The 19,232-nt window shown below is 36.7% G+C and overlaps 1 protein-coding gene and 1 pseudogene across 2 annotated transcripts; one reads left to right on the forward strand and one right to left on the reverse strand.

Moving 5' to 3' along the window:
• Positions 1-1,929: 1,929 nt before the first annotated feature.
• LOC149008447 (serine/threonine-protein kinase OXI1 pseudogene) lies at positions 1,930-3,248 on the reverse strand (annotated as a pseudogene). The gene is made up of 2 exons (XR_016175286.1): positions 2,863-3,248; positions 1,930-2,767 (listed from the first exon to the last, which is right to left on the reverse strand). The product of XR_016175286.1 is annotated as a serine/threonine-protein kinase OXI1 pseudogene (transcript).
• Positions 3,249-14,325: 11,077 nt separating this feature from the next.
• Positions 14,326-18,508, forward strand: LOC149008448 (AP2-like ethylene-responsive transcription factor BBM2). The gene is made up of 9 exons (XM_089166955.1): positions 14,326-14,886; positions 14,975-15,548; positions 16,115-16,197; positions 16,341-16,349; positions 16,476-16,564; positions 16,683-16,756; positions 16,875-16,925; positions 17,211-17,287; positions 17,465-18,508. Exons 1-9 carry the CDS (start codon positions 14,628-14,630, stop codon positions 18,334-18,336), a joined length of 2,088 nt encoding a protein of 695 aa, XP_089023081.1. The 5' UTR covers positions 14,326-14,627; the 3' UTR covers positions 18,337-18,508.
• The last annotated feature ends 724 nt before the right edge of the window (positions 18,509-19,232 follow it).

The raw sequence follows: 19,232 nt of genomic DNA on the forward strand, positions 1-19,232 counted from the left end.
TCTGTAGATTTATGGGCAAGGGGTGAAATCCAGAGATTTCAAAAAAGTTATACATTTGCACATTCACAAAAATCACATCGATCAAATAGTTTTTTAGGATGAATCCACAGATTTCACTCCACAACCAAACATCTAATTTTATAAATTATAACTCCATAGACTTGAAATATATAGATTTGAAATCTCTAGATATTTGAAATCTCCAGGCTCATGTAACCAAACAGGCCGTAAGTTATTTTTATAATTTATTTACCAAGAAACGAATACTACCATTCTCAATCTCTCATAAATAAGGGACAAACAACCAACGGGGGTTGGTCCAAGTGGTAAGTAGCTTGGTTCGCTTAAGCAAGGTTTTGGTATCGAATCCTTGTAGATGCAAAAAATTCTCGCTGGGAGACTCACCCACCACAGCCATGTGTGCGACGCGGGTCGAACATCGGGGTTGGCAAACAAAAAAAAAAAAAGGGTACAAACCCTTGAAATTATAAATCCACATAAATTATTTGTGTTCTTTGCTTGTCAACTCTTTCATATTATTCTTTAAGAGTAAGTCGGTGAATCCTTTTGTCACAAGCTTCTTTACTAGTTATCGTGGCAAAAGTTTCATTTCAAATACTCATTTTTCTTGTAATGAATGGTGAGAGTGGTTGAACCCTTTTGTCACAAGCTTCTTTACTAGTTATCGTGGCAAAAGTTTCATTTCAAATACTCATTTTTCTTGTAATGAATGGTGAGAGTGGTCGAAGATGAAGACTTGCAGCTGAGAATGTGGTCGAAGAAACAGACTAACGGTGGTGGGGAGTTGCCGTAGAGATTAAAGACACGGTGGAGTGAGAGAATCGCAACAGTGTAAAGGGATAGTGTGTATTAAATGGGGTAGCTTTTTCATTTAATTTACAACATAGAGGGCATTATGGTCATTTCACACTTTATTTATTTTAAATTTTAAATTTGAAATGCTTAAATGGCTGTAAGGGCATTTAATTAATGATACTTGTCATTCAACAGCAAAACTTAACTTGGATCTTGTAATTTTTCAAGTGGGTGCGATGTAATTTATAGCATAATAATGGATGGTCACTAGGTTCACCCAAGAAATGGTGGTAGGTACAGTGTAAAAAAACTTTATATTTTATTATAAAAATATAATAAGTGTGACACCCCGAACTTGAATTATCCAGATCGTCAAAATGTATTGTTTTGGAGGGTTGGAAGTAAATCAAATCCATGTAGCTCAACCAGATTATGTCAAGCTACTTGGCTTAGTACAAAAGGAGGAGGAGAGACCCTCAAGCAAATATGAACAAGGATCTCTTCCGGATGTACTTGCTAATTGGAGCCACAAAGAGGGACTTTGTTTGGGTCATGCGCATTTAAGTTAGATCAGAATTTCGATCGACATCAATAATAGATGGATTTGAAGCCTATATTTGATTGGAATATTTAACCAAGTCATGTTTATCAGTATATTTTTATGAATATTTTTCTTGTAAATCTTAAATATTTTTTTGAAATCAAACATTATAATTCATTTCTTTTATCTATGAAAAAAAATAATCGATGATCATCTTGGTATGCATTGCACGTAATACACATTCTATTTAAATTGAATCAGATTCTTAGTAGCTCTTCAGACTTTTCTTCTTATAATATTATGCCAGTTCATGAATTAAAAAACAAAATCTTGAACAACCTTCAACATATATTTAATTTGTATTTTCCAAAATATATCTGTGGTTCAACTCCTCAGTTGAATCACATACATCTAGAATTTTTCAGTTTTTTTTTGGGTATCTAAGGTTCATTCAAACCAATTTGCACACATCTCGATTACATTCTCAGAGGGAGCTTTGTCGTTCGCTTTCCACTAAGAAGTATGGATCTTACCACTCTACAAAAGAAAAGAAAAAGAAAAGAAAAAAAAAACTAAAAAGTCGAAAAATCATTTGGCAAAACACCTGCTTTTTCCTTGACTCCCTTGAAATCCCCATGTACATACGACTCCACATCAATTGCCTTAATTCCGTCCGTATCCCATTCCGTTCCTAACGGAATAAACGGTGGCCTTGCAATTCTCAAGGCAGATTCCCAATCAACGCCTTTAAAGAAATCATGACCTTTGATTTCATCAATGGTGATTCTCTTCGTCGGATCTTTTTCGAGGAGTTTTCCGATTAAATCCCTCAAAGCTGTTTTCTGTCCGACAAGATCCGGCGAATTTGTCAGAATCCGATAGAACGTCTCCTTCCGATTGGCACCTTGAAACGGAGTCCGTCCATATAGCATCTCATAGAGGACAACACCTAGGCCCCACCAATCCCCGGCAAAATCATAGCCGTTCCCTTGGATGATCTCTGGAGAAATATATTCCTCCGTTCCGACGAACGATTTCGACTTCATAGTGTCACTCTCAAACGCCACCGATTCCAAATCCAATCTCTGAGTCTTACTCTTAACTAGTGACTCAGTATATCTGGAATCGGAATCCGTGTCAACTGGCGAAATTCCAGAGCCGAAGCAACATAGCGTTAGAGATCTTTTGTACTTCTTCGTTGATTTGCGATTCTCAGAGCTCGTTGTGTTGGATCGAAAAAGCTCAGGAAGTTTCAGAGATTTTGCGGAGAGTTTCGCTGAGAGATCGAAATCGACTAGCATCAGATGACCATTCTCTTGAATCATTACATTCTCCGGCTTCAAATCCCGGTGAACAATTCCTAATCCGTGTAAGTACTCCAACGCAAGAACTAGCTCTACTGCATAAAACCTAAAATCAAAAGAAAATTGAAAAAAAAAAAAAGATTAGAATTTGAAAGCTTGAGCGAAGAAGAGCTGAAATTCACAAAGTTTTCTTTGAATTACCTGATGATGTTGTTCGAGAAAATCTTTTCAGCCTGTCTTCTTCTCAAAGAATGGAGAGTTCCGCCAGGACAGTAATCAATGGCGAAAGCGATGACTTTATCGGTTTCAACAACTCCTCTGAGTTTCGGAAGCAATGAATGTCGAAACGACTTCAATGCATCACGTTCGAACCAGATTCTTCTGTAAGCAGAACTACATTCTTTCTCTCCAATCTTTTGGTTTCTCTTCTCGATCGAAGCCTTCAAAAACACCTTCAAAGCTAGATTTTCCGCTGTAACTTCATTTCTAACCAAAAAAGCTACGCCTTTTGCTCCCCTACCAAGAAAAGAAACCACTTTCAAGTCTTTGAGATCTAACAATGGTGGTTCTCCACGCTCTGCACCCATTGTTGGCAATAATTCAAGACCTTGTGATGAATTCTGTTCTTCGCATGAGTTTCTTGGTGGAAATTTGAGATTTCTTCCCGGGAATTCTGTTTGGGTTAGAATTTATTGATTTGACTTCTCATCATTAACGTTAATTACAATTGATCTAAATGGATTTGCATATAGAAACTTACATGGGAGCGGTGATAGGTACACCGTATCTGGAGTACAGATTCTGGTTATGGATTCTGTAATCTGTTCTCAAGAGTCAACCATACACACAACATTTGTTTTTTTCCAGAATGGTATTATGGTAACACCGTTCTAAAGATTCAATCATTATAGCACAACCCATTTAAGATGTTTTAATTTTGAACCGTTTAAAATAACTGGTTGTGACAGATTTTGATTTGTCGAGCTGGTAGGAGACACCAGTGTTGCGGTGGATTGGATGCCAAACGTGTCTTTGGTGATGAAGGAAACTTTGGTATACTTTAAGGATCCTTATATGGACTTTGAGGAGATCCTTCAAATGGACTTACCAGGTTTTTCTATTGACAAGTTGTTCTTTACTTTTGGGTCTTGACCCGGGGTACACTTGGAAAAATAAAATAAAAATAGGAATGTATGTCAAAGAATGCCCAACAAGAGAACCATCATCCCTGCAAGAAAATCCCCACAAAAGGGGATTTTTATTTGCAACAACACTGCTGCCAGCTGTTAAGGATAGAGATTTTGCCACGTGTACAAGAGGCAATCGGGACGGGGTTGGAATCCTCGACGGCCAACATTTGGGAGGCTGTCCAGCGGCTGTGCTGGATGGCCGCCACGTGTTAAGTCTTAAAATCTTAACGGTTGTTTTCTTACAAATGCATTTCCTTATAAACCAATTATAGTGAACCTTAGTCAATGGTGGGTTAGTAGAGCGGTTAAAAGCCCAGACTCCCATGGTGGGTTTGCACCCATCCGGCGACATTTCAGTTCCAGTATTAAAAAAGCACCCATACCAAAAAAAAAAAAAAAAAAAAAAATTATAGTGAACCTGATTCGACCAATACGATTTATCTAACCAAAACACAAACTTTATAGGCGTACCCTCCTCGAAGGAAAAAAACTGCAGATTCGATAGAATTCGTTAGAAGACGAATGGGTAAGCGGATGCAAAAGATCATGGCAAGAACCAATAGATCCACCAGATCCACTGGAGACTTCGTGGATCCACTGGAGACTTCTTTCCTCTCTACTATACTGAAATTTCATGGCGAGAACCAATAGATCCACCAGATCCACTGGAGACTTCTTTTCTCTCTACTGTACTGAATTTTTTTTTATAAGACCTTAATATCTGTAGTTATTAGAGCATCGGGTTATTTCTGAAGGATAATAATGCTTCCAGTTGATCTAAAACAACGGTAGTGTTTATTCAACCTTGGTATTAAATCTAGTTGATACCTGCTTTTGTTTTGAGCAATAGATCTTCTGAGTACAAGTTGCGGGTTTAGGGGCCTTCTGATTTTGTTTCTAGGGTCCATTTTTCTGAAATTGAAATGCAAAATCTAGTTTCAGCTTAAAAAACTAATGTATAATAGGAAGCTTTGGATTATTAGCAATCACATTCAATGATTTAAGGAGATAATGAGGAGCATTCAAGTGAGAAGCAGAGTTATTTGACTTGTAAAATGGAAGAGTTACCGATGCATTGTTTTTCCCAGATTAGAAGTCTTGTGAAGGAAACCCTTCCTTTTATTTCGGATAAAATATTCTTGTTTCATGTATTCTTTTGGCATTCTTTTGTTGGGTGTTACTTAATCTCTTCTCATTGCAGGTTTTAACTCTGATTTTGTATCGATTGATTGCCGGCTGTGGATCAAGGTTAGGAATGGCTTCAAAGAGAAGGATGACGGAGGGCGTGAAGACAGGTTTATTTGGAGTTTGGTTCTTAATAGACCAACTTGTTAAACCGATTTAAAAACTGGTTTATAAGGAAATGCACTTATAAGAAAACAACCGTTAAGATTTTAAGACTTAACACGTGGCGGCCATCCAGCAGCCATCCCAAATGTTGGCCGCCGAGGATTCCAACCCATCGGGACGGTGTGAGATCAAAATGCGGGGTTTTAATTGTAAATATGACTTTTTTATTTTTACATTCAAGTTTGCAAATTTACAAATGAGGCCCTTCACTCTACTAGCCGCTAAGGCTCTTTCTCGTTTCACTCTCCCACTTGTGTCAGGTTCTATTATCCCTCCGGAAATTTATCTAGGAAAATATGCTCACCCTTTAACCTTATTTATAATGGAGAGTTGTCGTAGGGATCCATGGTGGGTTTTGTAAACTCTAGGGTTTAGGGTTTGTAAAATACCATTTTGAGAAAAATCTCTGTTACTTTTCCACCTCTAGGGTTTAGGAATGTAAAATACCGTTTCCATGCAACAAGTACCTGAAGAGTTTCCTTGTTCTTAAGCATTCATCATTTTAATTTCTGCTTCTGCTCCGATCTTCGGCTTCCCTTCTTTCAAATCCGATTCAATTCCTTTTGATTTCTGTTCGTGATGGTGGAATCCGATTTAATTTGTATTTATGTTCAAATCCGATTCAATCCGCTTTACTAACCAACACCATTGGAATTGAATTTGTTAAAGGCCCAACCTCTTGAAAAGCGGTTAAAGACCTCCCCGTGGGAGGTTAGGCCTTTAAACTTTTACTTGTTGGCCTTCAATGTAGGGGCTGCACTTGTGGTCATGACGAGTGACCTTTGGTGTCGGTTTTTATTTGGAGAAAAAAATAAAATAAAAGAGTTTTTTACAAGTTACCCACTACAATGGAGGTGATGAAACTCGGGGTTCTCCACTATAGTGACAAAAATTACATGTCAGTCACTTTCAATATTATAAATTACCCATAGTTAGCTTTTTGTCTCACGAAAAAAAAAAGGTTAGCTTTTAGACCTAAATTCTGTTAAGTTAAATCAAATGATTCTAATGCCCTTTAGGTAGTAAAATGAAATAATTTTTCACATTTAATACCTTCCTATGCCCAACCTTTAAAATAGAAGAAAATGGTGGACTTTCCAAAGATGTCAAGGGTGATTTTCGGTAGGGGGAGGTGGGGATGTGGCTGCAAGCAAGGGAAGGGATGTGGTGGTTTCCGATGAGGTGTAGGAAGAAGATGGGTGAAACTAAAGGTTGGATGGCGTGAGTGAGAGGGATGGGACAATAACGTCAATTTACCACACATATGGGCAAATCCGTCATTTTGCATTCAAACTGAACACAAAATGCGTTGAAAACTAACAGTGGGTAACAAGTAATTTATGTTTTTGTTGAAAGTAGACAACCAATAATTTTTCTTACTTAAGTAGGCATATTAGAGTTCCACCCCAATTAAAAACTCTAGTTTTTAAATTTCATATAAGATGTGATGAGGTTGTTGTAAGATCAAATTCTACTTGTATAGAAACCCTAATGAAGTGGCTACTTGTATACAATCATGTAACTAGTCCCAAATATAGACACACCTCTCCCTCTCTCTCCCTCTCTCTCTTTCCTTCGTTTAGGTAAACCACCTTAGTCATTCACATATCGTGACATGGGAAGACTCTCAAGGTGCGTTTGATAACGGGTCAAGGAACAACTTTAGCGTTCTTTCATTCTCAGAACGATGAAGAATGCCAAAGAACGTTTGGTAAAATGAGTCGTTCTTTCATTACGAACAAGTCCAATTTTCATGTCTGAGAAGGCTTTTGTAAAACAACTTTGACTTGTTTCTCAAAAACAAAAATCACATCAAAGTTATGTCAAAGAGGGACACCCCACCAAAAATTCATTAACACAAACTAACTCTCCCGATTTTGTTCTTCTTAAATGCCAAACACTTGTTTTTAAAAAAACACAACAAAAAGGGGGCCCCCCACCCCCCACTTCAAACTCCTTCCCGCGATTTTTTTCTTCTTAAATTTTATTTTTTAAAATACCAAACACGCACTCAATCTTAGACTTTCTACATATTCTACCATATATAGCCTACACGTGGTTCGCATGATTACTTTTGCTGTGGCTGAACTTCGATTTTAAGTGCAAACTTTATCCTGTGGGCCTCGGTTTAGGCCCAATCTAGATCTTGACATTTATGAGGCCCATAAAAGTAGGACCCATCTCACCTTTAAGCTGACCACTCAATGACTTTCATTTTAATTTTAATTTTTGCTTTAACAACAAGGTTACAAACCCAAAAAAGAAAAGAAGGAAGTACTCTAGTTCCAAATATTCATTGATTAAAAAATCAAATAAGTTAATGCAGTCGACACAAAATGGAAACCATACAAGACTTGGCGAGTGGGTCTGTAGAAGGTTTTAATGAGCTGTGCTCCTCTTTATTGGTCAAGGCAACATTTCCTCACATAATTGGACACACATTGTTTAATGAAGGTTGAAGCCACACCCACACTTTGGTGTTCAAAAGAAGTTTTCAATAATATTCAATAGTTGTGTAGATACGAGAACTTAGGGCACAGGACAGTGAAGATCTCTCTTCAAAAAAGCATGTATATCTTCCATGCAGTACTTCTCGAATGGATCTCATTAGCTTTATTCTAACAATTGACGAACTCCCTATTGTCCTTTCTCCCTTAATTTCAAAGTAAATATTCAAAATGTCACGTGAGTTCTCCTTGTTAAAGCCAAGGCCAGTCAAACATAGGGACATTCAAACACTTTAAAATCATAATAGTTATTAAAAGATAATAGTGCCAAGCATGAGCTGGGGTTATCATCTTCCAGGTATGTATTTTTATAAGGAAAGCTTATCTTCCTTCCTTTCCTGCAATTTCCCTTTTTCTTTTACAGTTTTGGGAGCATTATGACCACCTGAAAGGCTGAATCCCCCCACTTTCTAAAATATAATTTTACTATCTGGGTTCTCATGTGTATGCTCAGGAACCATGAAAAAGATCCTCTTTATATATATGATTTGTCTTACTGATACTGTACTTAGAAATCATGGGTGAATTTGCTGGGAGAAAAAGAAAAAGAAATTATGGGTGCAAGCTCTGGCTAGTTGCAGTAATATTCCTTTTAAAATAAGAAGAGGTGGGTAGAGAGGCATGTGGTTGTTTACAGTTGAAGAAAAGATAAAGGTTGGGAGTTTTTTTAAAGCGGTCAAAAGAAATGGAAATTTGATTATCTAAATAAGATATAGAAGGTAGGTAGGTTTTGGTGCAACCTTTAAAAGATTGTTTTATTTTGATAAGAGGTCACGGATTCAAGTTTTAGAAACATTTATTTTGATGAATGAAAATATGGGTAAGACTTGTATGTCATGATTCTTCTCATATTGGTACTAGTTGGAGTGTCATGTAAGAAAAATAGTAGTCAAAATTTGCAACCAGATAAGAAAAATATGTATATATGTAAATGATATGGTAATAAAACATATCTAAGCTGCTGTATTATTTCATTATTTATGTACAACAGAAGAACAAATTAAGAGATTATGTGGTTCGGTTGAGGTGTTCAACCAAAGTCCACAGTATAGAAGCTGCTGTAGATTTTCTTATTAAATATAGAACCACTGTACATGTTCTCTAGCTTATAGAGATTTGAGAGATTTTGGGATTGTTACAGCTCTTGTTTTGAATCAGAGTTGAACCCAAAGGTCTACATAACTCAAACATGGGTTGTAGATTTGGGTTGGAAGCGTCCTTGTTCCATTTGCATTACATAACTCTTGCTAAGGTTATTTAGTAATTGTAAAACTCCTCACTGGGTAGGAATCAAGGTCATGGTTTTCTTCTGCATTCCAACCTCATGTGGTCTTTTTGTAGCTAAGTAGGACTTCTGTAGATTTGCTAACCCATGAGATTGAAAGCCTGGGGAAAACATAACAGATGTGATAATTACAATAAATTCAAAGTTTTTCTTCATCCATAATGACTGCAAGGACAAGAGAGGGCATCTAAAGGGTAGTTCAAGAAAAGATACTTAAACCTTATAGGGGTTTGTGAACCATAAGATGAAAGAATACAAAAGGTGCACAAGCACCCAAAGGGACATTAGAGAAAACGTAAGACAGTCAAAGCTTCTATGCATGCATATAATGGCAACTAATGGGCATTGATTTCATTCACTGTGTAAGCGTGTGAAAAAGTAAAGAAGGTGATCAAGCTGTGCATATGCCAGAGAGAGGATCAACTTAGAGCAATGGGTTCGAGGTGTACACGATAATAGAAAATCAGTTTTTGAAACTTCCAGGATTAGGGTTCGATCTTCTTCTTAGACAAAGGTGTTGTGGGATTGGGTTTTGATTATTCAAACTCAATAGGGTTTGAATCCCAAACACTGTTCTCATCTAGGATTTGTTCAAATTCCCATCGATTAATGCTATTTACTAGATTTCATTTGCTGCTTTTGAGGTGGAAAGATATTATATTCTATATATATAGCAAGATATGTCTTATGTAAATAAATGTCACCCAAACCCTGTATCTCCGCCCTAGAAAAGTATACTCTCATATTTCTTCACTACATATTAGAGGCAAGACGTATCCGTTTATTGGTACTGCAAAATAAAACAAAGATAAAATTTCAATAGGCTTTACATGAACTCGTCTCAAATGTGTAGTGTAAAAGTATGAGGAAAATGCAGACTTCTACTCTAACGGATAAAAACTCTTCCGGCCAACATTAGTGTTAAGAAGGTATTCATTAATTTCAAACTTGGTATAATATGAAGGAGTGGAAATGGATAACCGAAATTTGCTTCTGAATTAGCATTCGTATCCGTTTAGGGGTATCCGAATCCGTCCGATTACTAATAAGATGCGGATATGATATATCCATTTCTTACGGATTATTATTTGTCTGATAAAATTATCTGATTAAGTTACTTATTTAGATTTATTTTTCTTCCTTATTTTCAGAAATTTTTTATCTATGATATGTGACTATTTTTCTAGATATTTTTACTAAAATAGCTACTAAAAATATTAAATTATTAAATTTCAAATCTAACTTTCCAAATATAATACGATGTAGATATGGTATTACCACTCTCTGGTCCAAACCCAGTCCGTTTACACCTCTAGATACGATACGATACTGATATGAATAGTTGCCGAGGTAAAACCCTAAAAGTTAGAAAATGGAGAATGGAATTCCCTTTTCCGAGAAATTGTCAATTCATGTTTGTGGGCTTCTGGGGTCCACATCGACCTCTGTGCATGGCAATATTCACGTATTAATTCCAAGGAGGCACGGGCGTTCCGCCGATTTCTCCGAGGCAAACCCAGCTCTTGAGTTCTTTGGGGAAATTTGAATATTAATTTAATTTTTTACCGATTAATTAAAATAATTAATAATTAAAAAGATAAAAGTTAAATCTACGACTCTCTATTGCTCGACTTTCGTGTTACCTAAGACTCCAATTTGAGTTTTTTAATTTTTTAATTATAAAATTCAATAAATGATGTGTTTTTATTTAATTTAATTTAATAAGGTTAAAAAAGGGGCAAGAATTTAACCCTTTCCTTGATGTTTACTCAGTCTTTGTTAAGGGAGGAGAACGTCGTTCTCTCCCATGCGCCAACGGTTGGCCACTTACAAATTTACCGTTATTTTTAAATATGCCGACCTTTAGAAGACCATGGACCGACCGACCAACCGCCACTTGCCGGTCTCCAACTCTTAACAAAACGGTGCGCCCTTTCATGATTCACGCGCCACACCCGTCTTTTTCTCTCGCTTGTTATCCGCTCATATGCTCCTCATCCTCCATTCCTAGCTACAAAACTATACCTAGGAAAAGACCTACTTACCCTCCTCCAACCCCCCAAAAAAAAAAAAAAGTTCTCTTGTTATTGGCTTATTGCATATAAAAAAACTAAAACCCTTATTTGTTTTTCTTTTGAAAAAAAAATCCATATTATATAAAGAATGATGAATACTGATAAGATTATTCTTTCTCGTGCATGGACAAGAGATATCGTGCTATTAGACAAATATAGAGTGATTATTAGGGCCAATAATAATCTTGATGCATGTTCATGTCCCCTTTGTAATAATACAAGAAGAAAGATCAAGTTAGTATAGAGAAGCTCGGTCAGTGATAATCTTTCTCCGATTGAATGAGAAAAGAAAAAAATACAAGCAAAGTACAAATATAGATAGAAAAAAAAATTGTGGGCTGCTTTGTCCAATTGAATTGATTTTGTATGCTAGACTGGATATCGTTGATACAGAAATTTGATTACGTCCGAGGGTATTTTTAAGTTGTTATTATTACAATATCAATGCCATAATCAGAAGCCATTGGCATCTAATTAAACTTTTAAAAAAATATAACTAAATAGACTTTTTGGCAAAATTTTTAAGAAAATGATATGTTCAAGAGATATATTATTCACTAGGGGCACTAGTTCTGTGGTGGTCCACATAACTAAGGAATGTTAGATTTTGGATTGTGGTGTATGTGATTGGAACTTAATAAAGGGTCACTTATTGAAGAAAGAAACTATCTTTTGTCCAAGTGGAGGAAATTATACTTGTTAGATTACTTAGCGTAGTTAATTCATAGAGTGATTCGTACCTGCCAATAGAAAGAATCACAATGTGATCTTTTGTAGATCTCTAGATGGACCACCCAGTATCTACAGTTTATGTATGATATATGATGTATGTAAGATATGCAACTTTTTTTCTCAAAGTTTCTATTTACTTTGACATAAATTTTTTATGTGTTAAAAATATTAAAAATAAAAATGTGGACCACAAAACAAACATAAACCTTTGATTACATTTAAATCTTTATTTGCAAAAATTCAAATAGATGTTCCAGAGACAACTCTACTTGAAAGAAGGCAAGATGCCCCAGTTGCTAATATGACCAATAGTAGATATTAATTTGTTTCAAGTATTCGTTGATGGATATTGGAACGCAAAAGCACTTTTGTGTGGGAGAGGTTGCATTCTTTGGGATCCGAGTGGGGTTTTATTGATGCACAATGTAAAAGCAACTTGACTTCTTGTGTATCTTTGACAGAGCTCGAAGCGATCATAGACTAGTTGCTTCTACCAAGCTCCATTGGAGTTTTTGATCTTCTCTTGAAGTCGGACTGTCAAGCTGTGATCTTGGCTTCGCAGGGTCATGATGTCTCTTCAAATTAGTTAAGTAGTGGTCTGTTGTTAGAGATCTTGACTCTTGTTTCTAATTTTCGACGAGTTGTTTTTCAGTTTATTCTTAGGAATAACAATTGCTTAGCTGATTTTCTTGCTTATGGGTTCAGTGTTTCCATTTGTTTTGTGTTTGATAGGGGTGTCCAACCCTTTTTGTATTTTTCCAGACAAGGTTTAAAGTATCCTATGACAATACAATACTAGTTGATACGTATCCATATTTGACCAAACCGTTACGATACATATTGAAACGTTTCCCTATTGAATTACATCAAAATACATTAGCCAGAGCGATACAATACTCGATACAAGATGATAAATCTCTTAAAATCACCTGACCAATACGATACTCGATACCGATACTTTAAACCTTGCTTCCAGGTCTTTTGATTTGGTTTTTTCAATTAAATAGTGATCAGCTTTTGAAAAGGGAAAAAAAAATTGAAACACCAAAGATCTGATGGAGCAGTATGAAAGGATGCAATAATGTAAATTATCAAGCCTGCACACACGCCTATGAGGGGGGTTCACACATGGAAGGATGAGAGGGGATGCCTGCATGCACTTTTTAACATGCATGCATGTAAGGGTAGATGGTGGGTTCATGCATCTCATTTGCTATAGGACTAATCTTTACCTAGTTACAAGTGAAATGTGAGATTGAACCCTAGTTTTTCAATGAGAAAAAACAGTAGTGTAGCAGTTGGAAATGACTATCTAATTAAGTTTAGAGTAAATTAACCAATGCTGCAGCATTTTTTTTTCCACCTTTGTGATGGAATCTTCTACTATGGTAAAATCTCTTGTTGCTTCAGGACAAAAGATCTAAGGACTTGGGACTGTGTAGAATCCCTACCTGCTCACCATTTTGATCCTGACACTGAAATGGTTTTTACAACTCCAGCATCAATGGTGCACACCTGGGTTCTGGAGAGACAATAATACAAGGATCAGTTGTTTTTAGATTATTCTCCAGTAAAAGAAAAAGAAGGGCTAAATAACACTCTTTTTAGATTACCAGGTGTGAACAGTAAACCCTAATAAGACAGCTAAGTAGTTGGCTTTCTCTCTCTCTCTCTTCTGGTCATTCCCCATTAGGGTCTAAGGTTAAGCTTGGGCATGATCATGATTAGATTACCGAGATAGTTTAATTTTACAGTGATGCAGGCTTTAGGTATATAAAATTGTTGGAAGCCATGTGTTTTACCGTCTTTGATTCCTTTCTTAGACGGTCAAACTTACAGTCAGAGAGTTGCACCTTCCAAGATTAATCAATCCCCCCTTCTCTTCCTTTCCCACTCACTTGCTCTTAAACAATCTCCAATCCACACTCCTTCCGTACCAGAAGAGAGAGAGAGAGAAGAAACAGAGAGAAGAAAGAGAGAGGTTTGCTTGGTCACTGGTCATTCTCGGTAATTCATTATCTAGGATCTATAGTTTTCTTCTTTTCATTTCTTTTCATTCTATGGAGTTACAGAATTACAGGAGAAGATTTTCTTTAAATTTGTTCCAGAGATGGAGAAAGAAATAACCTAGAGACCCCGAGGAGACCGGTTAGTGTCTTCAGATAAGGGTGCACAGCAGCACAGGAAACCAAACCCCTCAAATTTTATGTTTTTTATTCTTTTCTTCTATCTTTATAACAATATATAAGTCTTTTCTTATTTAGCATGCAAGCATTTTATAATTATATACCCATGTATCTCTCGTTATGCCTCTTGTCTCTCTTGGCAGCATTTCTAAAATCTAAAATCTAAAAACAAGAGAAACTGTTTCAACTTTACGAAACCAATTTGCTGAGGGTAAACAATGGGATACAAATTTAGATATGCTCTGCAAACTTTTTTATTTTTTTTAATGAACAGCTATATAAATATGTATGCACATGTGTATGTGTGGGAGAAAGAAAGAATTTAAGATATATTTTGGTAAATTAAATATGTGTGAGTCAGATTTTAGAGAGAGAAAGACGGGTTTGGGGTTGAGTTTGTGAAGAGTTTTCATATAAATTCTTCTGTTTGCTAAGCTAAAAATGTTTTCTACTCTTATTGTTTTGACCTTTCTTCTCCTCTTCTGAAAAACCAGACTCATCAGTTTGTTCAACTCTTCATTTGCTGTCATGGATTCTGTCTCTCGTTTACTCGTGAAGTGATTTCTTCCTCTTCCTTGACTACCTGTTTGAAGCTTTCTTTTGAAGGAACCAAACCTAACAAAGAAGGAATCAAGGGAGACATGGCTTCCATGAACTGGTTGGGTTTCTCTCTTTCACCTCAAGAGTTGCCCTCACAGTCTCAGAACCATGCTCAACCTACCATCTCTCGCCTGGGTTTCAACTCTGATGACATATCCGGCACCGATGATGTCTCCGGCGACTGTTTTGATCTTGCTTCAGACTCAACAGCTCCTTCGCTTAATATCCCAAACTTAAGACCAGATGGGCCTTTTGGTATCTTAGAAGCTTTCCACAGAACCAATCAACCAGAGTCCCATGGTAAGTTCTTCTTCTTCATAGGGAAACAAAGTTCTTATTAGTTGTTATCGTAAAAGAGCTGATCTTCCCTTTTTGTTACCCCTTGCAGATTGGAACTTCAAAACAAGTTCAGAGCTTTCCATACTGATGAGAGGCCCAAACAGTAATCACAACATTGATCAAGAACATCCCAAGTTAGAAGACTTCCTTGGTGGTGGGTGCAATGCCAATGGAGACTACATCTTCTCAAACGGTTGCAGTGGTGGTAGCAGCAGCACTGTGACTGCAAGCGACACCACCACCACCACCACTACTAACAACAACAACTCAATCGGGTTGTCCATGATAAAAACATGGCTGAGGAATCAACCAACACCAACACAGCCAGAAAGCAAGAATGAGGGAGGGAGTATCTGTGATGGGTCACCTGCTGTGGTGATCAATAATGGAGCCCTAACAAGTGCTCAAACTCTGTCCTTATCTATGAGCACTGGGTCTCAGTCGAGCTTGCCTTTGCCGCTCCTTGCTGCCGCTGGCAGTAGTGGTGAGTGTTCTTCGTCTGAAAATAAGGAGAAGACAACAACAACTGGTCTTGACAGCCAGACTGGTGCTGTAGATGCTGTGCCAAGGAAATCTATTGATACGTTTGGCCAAAGAACCTCCATCTACCGGGGTGTAACTAGGTCTGTTTTACATATTCTTCATGAAAGCTCATGCTAGGGTTTCATTTGCTTGCTTTGCTTTCATGTTTGGTCTTTTTCTTTTTTGACCGAACTTTTTTCATATGATTCATTAAGCCTATATTGTTGAAGAATAATCTCAGATTTGGTTGGATCCTCTCGAGGTATCTGAAACATACTCTACTCTAAGCTTCAAGTTTTTAGGTTTGGATATTAAAGAGAGAGATGAGGGTTTTCATACTGTGGACGTAGGTTCTCCACACCGGAAGTCGAACCACATAGAACCTTGCTTGTCTTTCTTCTTCTTGTTCTCTTTATTCGTTCTCTTTATTCTTCATCGCATGAGAATGTGAGTTTTAACAGTTCCTCAGTCTATTACAGTCTTGCACATGTCCACAAACCTGTGGCTAATCGTTTGTATCTGTGTCTATACAGTTAGGTTTAGATGTGAAGGAGGGTCTGAGGAGAATAGTGTCACATCGAATATCTTTTTTTTTTTTTGTTAGCATCTTTGTAATCTGTATGTGTTTTATGGTTTGATAATAGATTTTGAAAATTTCATATTACAGACATCGATGGACTGGTAGATATGAAGCTCATTTATGGGACAATAGCTGCAGAAGAGAGGGACAGACCCGTAAGGGAAGGCAAGGTATTTAATATAGGCCTACCTCTTCACATTGGTTTTTAGGTTCATTTTTTTACAAACCCTATTGGTTTACTGATCTTTTTCTCTTCCTCATTTTCTGGCATTTCTCCTCCACTGATGTTGGGCTTTATTCAAACTTCTTGCAGTATATTTGGGTAAGCAATAGTTTTATCCTCATTTTGATAATATTTTGTTAACTCCTTTTGCTTGGTGTTAATACTCATTTCAAATGTTACTATTATCTATCTTCTTATTTCCTTTCCTGCAATCATTTTGTATAGGAGGTTATGACAAAGAAGATAAAGCAGCTAGAGCTTATGATTTAGCTGCATTGAAGTATTGGGGTACAACCACTACTACAAATTTTCCTGTAAGCTTCTCAGTATTATGCACCTCTTACTCACAAAATGTGAAAACCCTACTAGTCTATTTATGCTTCCAGGATAACCCTCTTTCTCTTTTTTTTTTTTTTTTTTTTTTTCTTTCAGATTAGCAATTATGAAAAAGAGGTTGAAGAGATGAAGAACATGACCAGACAGGAGTATGTTGCATCTCTAAGAAGGTATCTACGGAGATGTTTAGTCTTTTATGTGGTCGAAAACCAAATTATCTAAGAGTTGAAGAGTTTAACCATGCACAAAGTTTCTTATATATATATTTGGTGGACATATATGATACAGGAAAAGTAGTGGCTTCTCTAGGGGTGCATCGATCTATCGTGGAGTGACAAGGTATGGTTGTTTCGACTTTTTATTTATCTAACTATATTTAATAATTTAAAAATATCATTATGAAAAATAAAATTTTGGAAATGTAAGCTACCATTATTTATTGGGGTTCTTTTAAAGTTCTACATTCCATTAGACGAAAAAAATTAAAGTATAACACTTAATTATGATTTACCATTTGAGTGGCTATATTTTACTCCAAAGTAAGCAAATTAAGAAATAAAATTCTAAAATTTCTCATATGTCATAAATTCTGTAGACCTTATATTATTGTACTACTATTTGCAGACACCATCAACATGGAAGATGGCAAGCTAGGATTGGAAGGGTAGCAGGAAACAAAGATCTATACCTGGGCACATTCAGTAAGTTATCTATTTCCCATCGTTCCTTTTTCTTTTTTAATGGAAACAGGTGGTGGGCAAAGAGTAGAATAAGAATACTATTTCTTAACACAACTGAATGGCATCTTATTGGTGTACTTAGAACTTGTCGCCTTTGAAATACTTAGCTTATATTATCAACCTTTCATGGTGTTGTAGGTACGCAAGAGGAAGCGGCTGAGGCCTATGATATTGCTGCCATTAAATTCCGTGGTCTTAATGCAGTAACAAACTTTGACATGAGCAGATATGATGTAAATAGTATACTTGAGAGCAGCACTTTGCCTATTGGAGGAGCTGCAAAGCGTTTGAAAGAAGCTGAACAGACTGAAACAAATATAGATCATGGTAGGAGGACTAGTGATGATAACATGAATTCACAGCTAATTGATGGGATTAACAGTTACGCAGCAGCACACCACCACCATGGATGGCCTTCCATTGCATTCCCACAAGCTCAACCATTGGGTATGTATTATGGTCATCAGCAAAGAGGTTGGTGTAAGCAAGAACCAGAACCATTAACTGCACACAGCTTTCAAGATCTTCAACCGCTGCAACTGGGCAATACCCATAACTTCTTCCAGCCTTCTGTGATGCACAATCTTATGAGCTTGGATTCTGCTTCTTTGGAACACAGCTCTGGGTCAAATTCTGTCATTTACAGCAGTGGAGGAAGCGGCGGTGGTAGTGGAAGTGGTGGAGGTGGTGGTGTAAACAGCAGTTATGTGTTGCCTATAAGTACAGTGATATCTGATCAAGGTAACCATAATCAGGGAAGTTGTTTTGGAGATAATGAAGTTAAGCAAATGGGATATGAAAATGTGTTAGCATCAGCTGATCCATTCCAAACTCGAAATTTGTATTATCTCTCACAGCAACAGTCACCAGGGATGAAGGTTCATGGGTATGATCAGAACTCAAGTTGCAATAACTGGTTGCCCACTGCAGTTCAGACTATTGCACCAAGGTCTAACAATCTAAGTGTTTATCATGGAGCTCCAGTGTTTTCAGTATGGAATGAAACTTGAAGTGTTAATCAAGAAATGGGATTGATAGCAATGGCAGGATAGAAGGAATGAAAGGCATGTTCAAGGAAAAGTGAAGGATGTATACAGCTTATTAACATCTGACTTTGAATTTTTTTTAACCTCTCTATCTATTAAGAAAAAAGATTAATTAAAGGATACTGTTATAAGACTTGTCTAGTTCTCACATTTTGTCACCTTGAGTTGAGACCAATGGATCCTCGTGAAGTTTAACACTTCAAGTTCTATCACTTCAGGTTTTGTAAATGCAATAACATAGTTATCATACATGGAAGTGAATTTTTTTCTTCTCTCCACCTGAATATGCTATTGTTAGTATGATGGAAATTATTAGTTACTCTTAAACTATTTTTTTTCAGAGGATCTTTCGAAGTCTGAGAGATACTATTATTGTGAATCCAATCTATTTTCATTCTGACTGCCCATCTATGAATGACTCTTAAGGCACAGAAACCCAGATGACTCGTTGAGTTGATTGTAGAGAATCCATTTGAAATGGATTATTATAATCCATTTGAAGTTAATGTTTCCCAGTTCTCTCTGAGCAGATCCAGTACATCCATGAATGGTCAAAGAAGCTTCAAGTAACAATTATTCTGTAATCTCTAGTCAAACTGAAGGTGCTTAACACATGAGATTGTCAGATGCTAACAGTGAAATGGATTTAAATGATTCCAATTTGACGATTAATTTTGATGCTTCATATGAAGCTTTCTCATTTAAGAAAGACCCATTTGACATTAAAACAAAGAAAGAGGTTTCAAGAAGTTACTCATTTATGTTTTGAAAGATTCTTCCAGCACCCCCTCGTGTGCCCAAGTTTCAACCTTTCACATGACCTCGCAAGCGACGACCCCTTTTCACACTCAGGGTTGCAG

Source organism: Hakea prostrata, chromosome 8, assembly GCF_041222555.1.
Source record: "Hakea prostrata isolate BN-2017 chromosome 8, UWA_Hpros_2, whole genome shotgun sequence".
Lineage (NCBI taxonomy): Eukaryota > Viridiplantae > Streptophyta > Magnoliopsida > Proteales > Proteaceae > Hakea > Hakea prostrata.

What these genes read in the sequence shown, in the direction of transcription:
- LOC149008448 (XM_089166955.1), top strand. Translation starts at nt 14,628, where the DNA reads ATGGCTTCCATGAACTGGTTGGGTTTCTCTCTTTCACCTCAAGAGTTG. An exon ending in ATCTACCGGGGTGTAACTAG is followed by an intron (nt 15,549 to 16,114) that starts GTCTGTTTTACA and finishes TTCATATTACAG; the next exon opens with ACATCGATGGACTGGTAGAT. An exon ending in TATGTTGCATCTCTAAGAAG is followed by an intron (nt 16,757 to 16,874) that starts GTATCTACGGAG and finishes TATATGATACAG; the next exon opens with GAAAAGTAGTGGCTTCTCTA.